Genomic DNA, 13,384 nt, shown 5'->3' with positions numbered 1-13,384 from the left:
TGTTTTTCTCGTTCTAACTTTCAAAAAGAATTCAATTTCGGTTGTTTTCATTCTGAGGGAATGAGCAAAACTATTTATTGCACATTCCATATACAAAGGAATGTGGGAATGAAATTGGAATCTGTTCATAAATAGAACATGAACCTTCTAATTTTAGAAGACTAAACTTCTCGCATCACATTGAAATAGCTGATGCCTTTTCACTTATTTTATTTCACATTGTGATTTGCATAAAGTATAAGTATATAGATCCTCATATACATAGTGTTCCAAAGTATAAAAACAATATAATTTTTTAAACATTGGTCCTTTCGATACTGTATATACCAATATTACCTTTGATTCCAAATAGGCTAATTATTTCCATAACAATAATAACTATGAGAAAATGGAGAATTTCTCTAATAATAGATGTTTCTTTATGAATCCTATATATCAAATATACCATGCTGTATAGGTTAATAACTTTTACTTCAAGAAGTGATCTCAGGGGCAACTGGGTGGCTCAGTGGGTTAAACCTCTGCCTTCGGCTCAGGTCATGATCTGAGCAGGGAGCCTGTTTCTCCCTCTCTCTCTGCCAGCCTCTCTGCCTACTTGTGATCTCTCTCTGTCAAATAAATAAATAAAATCTTTTTTAAAAAAGTGATTTCAGCTACCTTTAGGAATCATAAGTAGTTAAAATACAGTAAAACCCAAATGATGGATACAAAATATGTTACCCCATAGCTCGCAACGCTGAGTCAAGACAGGTTGTCCCTAACCCTAAAAGCTACTTGCACCACTTATAAATTTAATATTAATCGAATTTCAATGGTGTAAACAAAGTTGAGTTCTACATTTGTGTTTTCATTAAAGAAAACCTATAACATCTTAAGTGTAAAATACAAGCATCTATTTGTAAGACAGACCCCTGGTTTTTTGTTCCATTCTGTTTGTTTTAGTTTGGGGTGGGTGTGAAATTTTCAGATGTCTTCCATGGTTACTAATCCTGACTGTCCGTCTTCCTCCTGGATGTCTGGCACCTTCCACTTGAAATGCATGACTGTGCATGTGCTTTCTCCTTTGCTGTGGCCTCTGCTGTGTCATTTTTTTGCTTTCAGATAGCGGTGGGTGTGCTCGCAAACGTGCTGCCATGTCTGTTACAATAACATCTGTGAAGAGAGTTCAGAGTTCTCCAAACCTATTGACTGCAGGTATAATATCACTAACTCACAGAATGTCACCATCGAATGGCTTAATCTGACCTTTCTCTCTTTCCAGAGTTATCTCCTTGGGATGATGAAAGCAGCTGTAAATACCTTTCTAATGCCCGACCAGTTCTTATTTTTCTTGTCTCAAGAATAGCTCCTATCCCTTCTGTTTTTGTTCTAAAAATAAAAAGCCGAGGGAAACCGATATCTTATTTTTTAAAAAATTGTTTAAAAACTAATTAAAAACAACAGTCACCTGCCAAAAATGTGTTGAGGAACAACTACAAGTGTTAATAACTATTTAAGTGGGTTTTTTTTCTCTCGTGAGTTAAAGTAATAGAATATTTAGTTACGATAATTCACAGGTGCTTTAGTTGTTTTTTACCTAAAAACTGCTGGGGGGGTGCGGTGGGGATCCACGGGGGGCGGGGAGAGGGGGCAGGGCAGGAAAAGGCATTTGCAGGAAAGTGAACTGTTACTAATTCACTTCTTCGCCAAGGGTCACAGAAAAAATGGGATCAAATATTAGTTTTGAAAAAGACCTTAAAACATCCTTTAATCCAATCTGCAAAGACCCTGCTAATGTAAATTTTTAAACATCTTGGTCCAGTAAGGAGGAGCGCCTACCCACAGATATAGGTAAATCTGTAGAAAGCAGTTGGGAGTGTGACCTTTCGGCCTCTCCTGAGGTGTGTCTCTTTATGACTTAACACCTGTGGGTACAGTCTGCACTGAGAGGGGTTACTGATCTGAAGGATCAAAGTGAACCCAGCAACCCCCACGACCTGAAATAGGGCCATGCCTTCTCGTGACTCACTGGTTGATTGGCTGGTTGGTTAGTGGGTGTTTCCTTGTTTTTTCTTTATAGTATTTGTGGGTTTGGGAAAAGTTGGAGAGAGATAGTGTTTACATAATTTTAGTTCACACTGTGCCTAGCAGTGTCTTTTACACATGTAAATTTAGTAGTTAATTAATACTGAAGATGTCCTTGGTTAAAGCCCCTTTGATCCTAAACTAGCCAGCCATGTTGAGGAAAAAAAACAGGCTTTCGTGTGTAGAATTCCCACCCTTACTCACCACCACCTCCAGTTCACAAAGGTTTAAATACCAGTCCAGGTGGTTCCATAATACGGTGTGCATTTTAAAAAACAAGTTGCATTGCAATGTATATAGTATGATATCATTTTGGTTAAGAAAAATCTCTCTTTATATATTGGTACATGTTTGTTCGTATGTGTATGCCCATGGGTAAATGTTAGAAGAACTCAAATGTGGATACCTGAGGGAAATGGGAATGAAGGAAAAAGAAAACAAACAAACAAACAAACAGATTAAATAAATAAATAGAATTCTAGGGCCAGCAGGTAACTGGAATACCAAACCACAAATATCATTGACATTTCAACCAAGTAAAATTCTGTTCCAAGCTACTCGGATGTGGACCCCTTTGCGTGTCCCGTTTGGGAATGTGGCACTATTTCAACAATGCCAACTTGTTATGATTTACAAAAGTAACCACGAAAGAAATAACAGTAGATTGAAATAGAGATTGCCATTCTGGAGAGTCAAAACTAGAATATCAATTTCATTTCACTCAACTTAGTGGAAAAATTTTAATGCTTCAGAATCAAAATAACAGAAAAGATATAATACTTCAGGAACATGAAATAATCTTCAGTAGTAAAAGTAGGTAATGGCTCTGGGCCATTTAAACTTTTGTATCACTAGGAGTAAGATTTCTAGAGAATGAAGTCCCTTGAACTTTGTTTGTAGTTACATGAGAAATGGATCTCTTTTGTATTAATTAGACACATGAGATATGATTCCCTTTGCAAGGAAGTTTTAATTACATTTTGAAGAAAATTACATTTTCTGCCTCTTTATGTCTCTTATAGTATGTGGTAGCCTTCACTAGAACTTATTTGACACAGTGTCTTTTTGTGAATCAAAGGGGAATAAGTAAATATTTACGACATCAGATATTATGAAAATAAAATAGCCTTTAAGCAAAAGACCACCTCCACAAAGGATTCTCAGCTTCCCTCTGTCCACCCTCAGGTCACAAAGTCAGGACGAGCTGCTGGTCATTAATTATTTATCCCTTAAATCAGTGTGTCTTGGTCAACCCTTTAGAAGTAAAGTCCCAATGGACAATTCATAGCATACCCTGATGTTTTCAACCTAAGTTAGAACCGCAAACCACAGCAATGACTATGGTGACCATTTTATTTTACCAAAACGCTTGTCAGTCTAAAATAACACTGATTTGGTGGTACACTATGGTGACTGAGTCCGGCCAACACCACCCACGTGTTTTATACATGGCCTTGGGAAATGTCATCTGTTTGTACCTCAAGTTTCCTTTCTTTAAAAAAAAAAATTATTTGTCATTTTCCTACCTCTCTGAGAACTTCATCATTTCCCAGACTCACAAGGATTTGTCATAATTAAATAAGAGTAAATGAAGAAAATAAATAAAATGGCTTATCACAGTACTTAGAAACATAGTAGGCATTCAATTAGTTAAATTGAATTAATATGTTTAATTAATTTTTGCAAAGCATTTGAGCTCTCTAAAGAAAGGAGCTATAAGCATTAAAATCATCATAATTTTCAAGAAAAGTATACTTTATAATGTGTAATATAGCATACCAGTTAAGAGGAATTTAAATAAAACCTCAGAGTAAAGATTACAATGTAACAGGTACCACAAACACAGCTACGTAAAAATCATAATGTTGGAATCATAAAATCAGAAAGGACCTTTGAGGGCCTCCAGCCCCATCCCCAAACTGAGTCGGGAATGCTTTGCCAACTTCTGTGACAAGTGTCCACCACCTTCTGTCTGGACATGGGAACATTCATTGTATCAGTGAAGACTGCTTATAGTTTTTAATTCTCATAGACCATATTTATATTCACATACAAAATAGCCAGGGAATGATAAATCTGTCCCATTTATCCATTCTTGAATCTTCAGAGAAGCAATGACCATCAACCGAGGAATACCAGAAATCAAAGCCTCTGATCCCTAGAATTTTGACGAGTGAACAAGATACTGGGCAAAAACCATTTTCACCATGAATCTGCCAAATCGTTTACATGCTAGATCTGTTTTGTTTTGTTTTCAACCAATGTTCTCTTTACTTGACATGGTTCCAGGATGCTTTCTGTCACCTGCTCCAAGCCACACTTGTCCTCCCTTCCTAAGCTTTCTTGGCAGAAATTAAATAAAAGCAAGCCTATGGTGAATAGTATTCATGTGGGATGGTATTTATCTTTGAGGGCCTCTGAAGAATTATAATAAAATAGCAAATCAGGACTGGGCACATTAAATATACAAATATGTTATATACATTTATATATTATGTTTATATATGTAAAAAATTATATAAATATATAAATGTATTGGTTAAATTGAATATAACTGGTTTATGTTAAAAAAACAAACATTGTACATGTGAGTGTCCTTAAGAGACTACCCACTTAAAGGTAGACTTTAATCATTAAGACTCATTAAAGTACAGGTTCATCGTGAAGTTTTAATCCGTGACTGTTTTTTCCCCTTCTCCTTGCTCATAATTCTACACACTTGTGTCTACCATGTTAATCAGGGCTCAGTAGAGTTCATCTATATTACTATTTTTTAATTTGCGTATAGTTTTAAAAGCTCACCATTCTTAATACCTCCTATTTCCTGTAGCAGAGGTACACTTTCATTTGGAAATCCCTGGGCCCAGTACAGGGGGAGAGAGAAGCTTCTGGTGGAGCTCAGAGTGACTGTCCTCTGAGTCTCACACTTACTGTTTACCCCACTGCAGTTTTCATAATCTCCAGTATGGTCACCGGTAAGAAGAAACAGAACTGCCCCCTCTACAAACTGTCAGTTAAAGGGAGTTTATTTCAAGTGTCCTTCAAATCTGCTCAATCAATATACCTTCCCCCACTACACCACCTCTGTACCCCTTCCGTGCCCAGCACATACCCACACACCCTTCCTTATGAGCTCAGTTTATCAAACTAAGAGTGACATAAACTCCCTATTCTTAAGCAAATAATTATAATATAAATAACAATAATTCATGCTTCTTCCCTTTTAGTGCCTTTCCCTCAAGTCTCAAAACGTGTTCCTTGTCCACAAACAGTATGTGATGTGCAGGTGGTCAGGACATCTCTCTCCCTGAGTGCTCCAAAGCAGAATTCTAACGATTGTATTGCTACCCTTTTTGTCTTCTTTATGAAGTCCTCATCATTATTTAAGTGATAGAGAATTTCCATCACTTCTGCTTCCATTAAATCTTAGAAATAGAGTCCAGTAAGCATTCCACATATAACTCTTGAAAGCTATTTTTTACTTTGCAGTACCCATTTTATTACTCTGATTTTGAATTCATTGGAGATAAATTTTGCTAAATTAGCTATTATCATAAAGGATGAAGATTTAATAGTGTTCTCTAACTCACCTGAGCTAGAGACTTGGTAATATACTCTGTGCTAATTCACATTTCTTTTTCTTCCTTTTATTTGGAAAGAATATCAAATATTTAATCTAAAAATCAAACTCACTTCTCAACTCATTTTTATCACTCCAAATTCATTTGTTTAGATTTCAAAATATTAGAAAGAAAAGGACGAGTCCTTTCACATGTAACATTCGTGTTCTATTAGGCATTGAAATATAGCAGTTTAATCATGGTCTCAGGGATTCTGCTGGAGGAGTTCAGGATTGGACAGATCAGGCTGGATGACCCTCCAAGGTCCTTTCTAAATGTCAGGCTTTATATTTCTATGTGAAGTTGACCATGTGGTAATAAAGAGCCAAACAATGCAAACAGATTACCTCAAGTGTGCATAAGTTACGGAAGATTCTTGAATGTATAATTTGAATAAAACCGACAGTCATTGAGCCTCTTTCCAACTGCATTATCAAAAGCAATTTATTAATACTGGAACTCATTTTCCACAGCTTACTGCAAGACAATGGAATATATTGTAATAACTCTTTCACATTTGAATACAAAATGACTTTAAAATGGTGGTAAGGAGAAAATTCAAAGTCTAGAGTAGAGAAAGATTTGAAAATATCACATAATGTGGGAGAAACAAGTACACTTTCTTAAAGTACAAGAATGAATTGCAAGCTACAAAAAATCGATTTCTATCCAACACAGGAGTTGAGTATGGTCAGTAACACCAGAGCACTAGAAGCTAGGTACCTGGTGTTGATTTAATGCTTGGAGAAAACCATCACTGCTTACAAACTAGATTCCTTTTGATCCTTTAATTTGGTATTTTAAAATTCACATATCCAGCTTGGGCAAAAATAAGATAGAATTACATGGTTGCAATATTATTGAAGGAAAGAAATCAGTGTTTGTCATATGTGTCAATTACATATTCTATTTAATGAATGATACTTTCATGGAAATAAAAATAAATGCACAAACCTCCCATTTAGTACCTTTGACTTACTTTGAGTCTTAGAAATGAGATAATGTTTGCAAAAAAAAAAAAGTGGATGTGGCTTTTTGCCAAATGATCTTTACTGGATTATTCATTTCTTTTTCCCTAGTATTAATGTCAACATTTCTTTTTCTTTTAGGGCGTGATTCTCAGTCACCAGACTCAGGTACAGAAAAACTACTCTGAATAATCATTACATTTGTTGTGAGTTTTTCTTAACATATCCGTAGTCACATTGTTGCCCTCATAGTAAACTTCAATTGCATATACAGTTATGTCTATTAAACTAAATTTAATGTCTAAAAAGAAATCTTCAATTTTGGAAATAGAAATAAATTTTACCCCCTAAAAAGTGTTAAAAGTGAACATAGATATTTTTGTATCCAATTTGTTTTCCCTTAATGAAAGCTTGGAGATCTTACAATGATCGAAATCAAGAGACACTGAACGGAGATGCTACATATTCCTCTCTTGCAGCAAAAGGTTTTAGAAGCGTTCGACCAAACTTACAAGAAAAAAAATCACCAACCCAGGTAATCCTCCACACTCTTGTCTATGGTGTTATGTGAAAGCATGGTTATTAGACTGTGCCCTAGGCCTTTTCTCTAGTAACAGGTGCATATTTGGATACATATTTTATCTTTAATGTTTTGGTTTTGTATTTGTATTCCTTGCCAACCTTATATTTACAACACAGAAGACATGTTTTAAGTTTCAAAACAGGTTTTGTGGGGTTTTATTTTTAATTCAGCTCATAAAAGTAGATCACTTTCTAACATACTGTTAACCATATTTTCTAATTTTTATAAAGCTGTTAGCTGATGTTTGGATTTCAAAGTTATGAGGTCAGCAATATGTTATTTATTCAATAAACATAAGTCATGCAACTGTTTATTATATTAACTAAAAGAACACTGTGTTGGAGATATTAGCAAAATGGTGTCCCAAAGGTGGACAGTTTTATTGAAACAATGTGACTAAACATACAGTACCTATACCTCAAAGTCTAAAACTATGCATATACCTCAAGGTCTAAAAATATGCCAAGAGAACACGTGTTCAGTTTTAACATAATTTTCAAGAATATAGATGGAGACAAACTTCATAATGTATTCTCTCTAAAAACTATTTTCTCCCAGAAGGCAACTATTGATAATAAGTTAAAATGCATTCTAAGCAGAACAAAAATGATCATTTAATCTAGCCAATAAAATGTGTAGAATAAGAAGGTATGCCATTGCTTTACTTTCTTTAAGGGTAAGGTTGACACTAGTTTCTACAATGACTAACTTTGACTTTCTCTCTGTTTTTCCTTCAACATTATTTCTCTCTCCGGATGTTTTTGGCAATCCAGGCACCCTTTCCATCACCCAGAAAAGAGAGCTCTTGTAGCTCTTTGATAACCAATCACCAAAAGTGTGACATTTTAGACCAATTAGTAACTAACACACAAACTCCCTCCTGTACAAAGTACTCTACTAACAAAAAACCTCTTGAGGGAACTATGTATTCTCATGACGACTCCAACCAGACAATTGTATATTCGGAAGAATCTAACACAACTGTGTCGTATACACAAAAAATCACTAACCCGCTACCAACAGCTGCCAGCACTGGTCCCCTACCAAATGCTGATATTAGCACTCCATTTCTACAAGAAGATTACATGCAAGATTCTCAGACTCGAAGAATTTCTACATTGAAACTAATCCATAACCAGGATCTAGGAAGCAGTATCCACTTTAATACTCCACAGTTCTCCCAGTCTGTGGAAGTCCCTTCATTTCTCAAAAGGCCTTGCTCACCACCCCCTAACCCAGTGCCTGAGATACACACAGCATCTCTTTCCATTCAGATAAATCCCGTTTCAGGACATGATCCTGAAAGCCACAAACAGCTACCTGAGCTTTCTCCAGAGACTACAAAGATACCTCTTCAGCAAGAGAGACAAAAATCTGCAGTTGCTGCGGCCTCCCAGTCCTCAGACTGCCGGGTGGTACATTACACTTTCCAATCTCTTCTTACAGGTGTTCCGTAGAAACCCTAACTCTTTTGGTTTGGGCTTCTTATATAACCTAATGCTTTGTAGTTTCAAGCAGGAAGGGAAAGGAGAAAGAAACCATCTTCCTCATCTCTCTAGTTAAAACCCCACTAAATTCATCAATAAATTTCTAGGTACCTTTTAATTAAAAAAACAGTAATATATATCAATATATATTGTATATGTATGTAGACATGTGTACACACAGATCTTTTATCCAGAAATCATGTTCCAAAATTTCTTCCTTCTAAGTATTTATTAGAAGTCAATGATGGATTGGTTACTCTTGACACTGCAAACCACTTCAGTGCTCAAAGTACTTTTAAGTTTTACAGAAATATTTTTATGCCAGACCTCTGAGTACCTAGATTTACTTTATTTACATATACCAAGTCTCTCAAAATAATTAGCAATTATAATTCATTTTGGCAGGAAACATGTATCTTAATTCAACTAGTGCTGATTTATTCCTTTGTAGCTCAGTATTCATTTTCACTGAACCTTGATCAATTCCCACTTCTTAAAATTTATTTCAGAAAGTATATTCATCAATCTTCAATACCCAAAGAGTGAGGAAGTAAATTTTTATTTCCATGTAAGTAAAATTCTCTCATAGTGTCATTCTGCTGACACTTGTTCATCATTTAGAAGAGAAATGTGTTCTTGATTTCTGCACAATGGCATAGTGTTAAGAGCATGAGCTTTAAAGATAAACAGATTTCCTTTCAATTCCATCCCTTCCCCCACCTGTAAAGCAGAAACTTTAAGCTTAGATGATTAAAAAGACAAATGGGTGATTTCATACCACTGCTAAAATACCTCCTTCATCAGCTAACTGTGATAGGCAGAATTAATTCACTAGAGAAAGTTCTTTGAATTAAGGTAATATCTTTGGAAAGACCCTATAAAATATGACAACAATAATTATAAAAGCAACTAACAAATACTAAGAGTTTATTATATGCAGGTGCTGTTACAACTTGTGTGTATTTATTAATAACTTCCACAATCTCAAGACGTAGGGAGCAAAATCAAGACACTACAGACAGGGTTCCTGCCAGTGTCAGAGAGCAAACTTGCGTCTGGGGACACCTGCCTCCAAGAAGCAAGGGTGGGAGAAGTCACAGCAACACCATTACATTAACAACTTGGGTTACTCATCTAGCATAGTTTGGTTCTTCTAAATGTTTTATTATGCTTGAAAACTCAAGTTTGATAATTTCCTTTTTCCGTGGGTTTTGTCACTATCCACGCTGACCAGTGATAGTTGATTTCATTACATAATCCCCAGAAAATCAGATGATCCACAAATTAAGATTTGAGACCCTCTCACTTTTTTTTCACTCAACAATTATTTATTAGTCATCTACTATGTGTCGAGTCTGTTCTAGTCACAGAGCTGTATTTGAAACCATTGATAATTAAAATCTTGCCAGGGAGAGGCAAACATTAACAGAAACTTACATAAGTAGATTACCTACATCGGAAGGATATTATGTTAATAACTAAGCGCTGCTTAGCAGGGATCTGGGGAGGAGAGTCCATGTTACTTAGGATAGTCAAAGAATCCTCACTGAGAAGACAGAATAGTTTGAAGGGGGAAGCCCGTCCCTACAAGAGAGCGCTAAAGTATGCTGGGGATGCTTGAGGACCAGAAGGAAGCCAGTGGGAAGAAGAGGGAGAAAATGAGGTGTAGAGTAAGCAGAGGTGAAGTCAGAGGTCACAGAGGCCAGATGACAGTAATCCCTGCAAGCCACTGCAGGATTTCAACTTGTATTCTCAATAAAAAATGGAGGTCATTGGGAGATTTGGAACTGCCACAATTGTTCTTGGACTCATCATCTAATTGAATCACTCCAGCAGCTCGGTTGAGAGCAAACTATAGTGGTGCAAGAAGGAGAGTAGGCAAGCCAGTCAGGTGGCTCTTATAACTAAGAGACAAATGATGGTGGCTCAAAATAGGGTGGAAGCAATGAAGGTGGTGAGAAATCAGATTCTGGCTGTATTTTGAAAATGGAGAAAAGAGGATTTGCTGACAGACTGGCTGTGTGTGGGACATGACAGCAAGAAAAGAGTTGAGATTGATTCCAAGGTGTCAGTCATCGCAACTGAGAAGGATAGAATTTGCCATGCTTTGTCCATGGAGACTGGATAACTGTGGATAGAGCAAGTTTGAACAAAGTTCAGAGGTTCCGTTTGGGACATGCTAAGTTTGAGGTCTATTAGATGTCCCCATGGAGAGGTCAAGTATGAAGTCTGAAATAGGAGTCTGACATTCTGGTGGAGGGTCTAGGTTGGAGATATAAACCATCAGGCTCTAAATGGTTTTTGTAGGCAAGAGACTGAATGAGATCACCAGGGCATGAGTACAGAGAAAACAGGAAGCCTGAGGACTGAGCCCAAGAGCATCATCATAGTAAGAAGAGGAACCAGCAAAGGAGACTAGAAGGAGCGTCTGCTAAGGGAGAAGGAAACCCAGGACCATGTGGTGTCCTAAAGGCCCAGCCAGGAAAGCGTATGGAGAGGGTAATTGTTAACTGCACAAATACTGCTGATAGGGCAAGTGTATGATGAGCCCTGCTAACTCACCCTTGACTTAGTGGTGGGGACAGAGACTTTCTCAGATGGGGCTTAAGAGAGAGTAGGAGAAGAGCAATTGGAAAGACATCCTTTCAAGGTGTGAGTATTGTAAGCCCTTTCATCTAGATATTCCCCATCCCTGAGTTTCAGTCCTTCATCTGTAAAATGGGAATAATAATGGCATTCATCTCATAGCACCACAGTGAGGTTTGAATAAGATACTGTGTATAAGAAATTCAGCGTAGTGCCTGCTACATAGTAATCCCTCCATATGTAGTAGTTGTTTTTGTTTTTGTTTTTTAAATAATACCCTTTTTTGGGGCACCCGGGTGGCTCAGTTGGTTAAGTGCCCCACTCTTGGTTTCAGCTCAGGTCATCATCTCAGGTTCCTGAGACTGAGGCTCGGATCAACTCTTCTCAGTGTGGAGTCTCCTTGAGATTCTCTCTCTCTCCCTCTACCTCTCCCCCCAGCCCCACCCCTGCTCATGCTCACTTGCTCTCTTGCTCAAATAAATAAATAAAATCTTTTTTAAAAAAATAAAAAATAAATTAATGTCCCTTTTCCAAACTGCATCTGATTGGGAAAAGGAAATATATTGTTTTCAACAATACATTTTTAAAAGATTTTATTTATTTATTTATTTATTTATTTATTTATTTATTTGATAGACAGAGGTCACAAGTAGGCAGAGAGGCAGGCAGAGAGAGAGGGGGAAGCAGGCTCCTCGCTGAGCAGAGAGCCCGCTGCGGGGCTCGATCCCATGACCCTGGGATCATGACCTGAGCCGAAGGCAGAGGCTTTAACCCACTGAGCCACCCAGGCACCACCTGATATGTCATTTTTAAGTCTCATTTTCCATGTGATGGCCTTTCACAGTGGTGACCTTTTCATTTTAAATACTTACATTCCACATTCTAGCAATAACTCCCATTAAACGCTGGGAGCTACACTCTGTGAGTCAAGCCGATATAGGCTCTATTAGAAACAAAAATTCTCTATGATGAGAAGTGAAAAGGAAACTTCAGTGTCCAGCAAGTTTCATTTACTTTTTTGTTTGTTTGTTTTTATTAAAGTCTGACCATGGATTTAGGAAGAAAACAGCAACCTACTTTTAGGCATTTTAACTCTCTCCGTATTTGATAACTTAACATACTGCTTTATAAACTTCACACATTTTAGTTTTCTTCTTACAAAGTTATGAATAGAGAGAACACAAAACGAGGTGTGTTCCTCTTCTGTTACTGTGGGAACAGATATCCTGTTGCTAAAAATGTCACATTGTTCTTCAATGTCAGATAAGTGAAGGTCTAAGCCAGAAGCTTTGAAAAGACAGCAAAAGCAACACCCTGAGCATTTTCCCTGGCATTTGCGAATGCTGTGCCCTTTGCTTCAGGAAGATAAACTCGACCCTTCTATTATGAAATAACATAATCAGTCATTTGCCAAAGCCTTACTTTCACAGCTGCTGCGGCACATGTGAACTCAGAGGAGGATTTGTCTCATTGTCATATAGGAGAAGAAGAAAAGTCATCTCTTTTGCCCCATGGGATCAAGATGGATAAGTTAAGGCAGGCAGAATCATGAACAAATGTCAGCAGTGCGGAATGATAGGAAAGTTACAGAATGCAGAGTAGGCTTTCTAGACCAATCCCATCAAGACCAGCCCAGATCACTCCCCTATGCCGTCACGCGGGCCAACCAATATCCCACAGCTTCTTCTCCATTGGTCTGCTATGCTATTAGTTGATCAGGTCTTTGGCAGTTTCATCATCTAATGTATGTTGTGTGAATTTTTGAGTGATTGAATAGAAGAGCACATTCTGGAGTCCAATATGAATTTAGAAATCCCTGAGGATCTCCTCCACAGAACCTCCAAACCAATGAACATGAACCTCTTCTTGAATACACTTGGGCATGGAGAGCTCAGTCACTTTCAGAAGTAGCTCTGCAGGGCTCAAGCCATTGTTGGGTCTAATTATGAGAAAGTATTTATAATATTGAGTCATAATCTGCCTTAACTTCTGCATATTCTTCCCACAGAGCAAAAAAGATGAAGTTCTCTCCCTTTTCTATATGACAGTTTTCATATTTTTGTTCTCTCTTCCCTA

The 13,384-nt window shown here is 37.2% G+C and overlaps 1 protein-coding gene across 6 annotated transcripts in view; it reads left to right on the top strand.

The window, feature by feature from the left end:
• Positions 1–13,384, top strand: part of SORBS2 (sorbin and SH3 domain containing 2) — a 208,057-nt gene that overhangs the window by 117,436 nt on the left and 77,237 nt on the right. For 2 of the 6 annotated variants that reach the window (XM_080796663.1, XM_080796668.1), the window contains exons 4-6: positions 1,102–1,194; positions 6,794–6,820; positions 7,063–7,187. In XM_080796663.1, the coding sequence (XP_080652789.1) occupies positions 1,102–1,194; positions 6,794–6,820; positions 7,063–7,187 (245 nt within the window). The remainder of the gene's footprint in view (positions 1–1,101; positions 1,195–6,793; positions 6,821–7,062; positions 7,188–13,384) is intronic. The other 4 variants (XM_080796665.1, XM_080796666.1, XM_080796664.1 and 1 more) reach the window with 3 other exon arrangements.

The sequence above is a fragment of the Martes martes genome (genome assembly GCF_963455335.1).
Source record: "Martes martes genome assembly, chromosome: 2".
Lineage (NCBI taxonomy): Eukaryota > Metazoa > Chordata > Mammalia > Carnivora > Mustelidae > Martes > Martes martes.
This window is presented reverse-complemented; position numbering and strand designations above follow the sequence as displayed.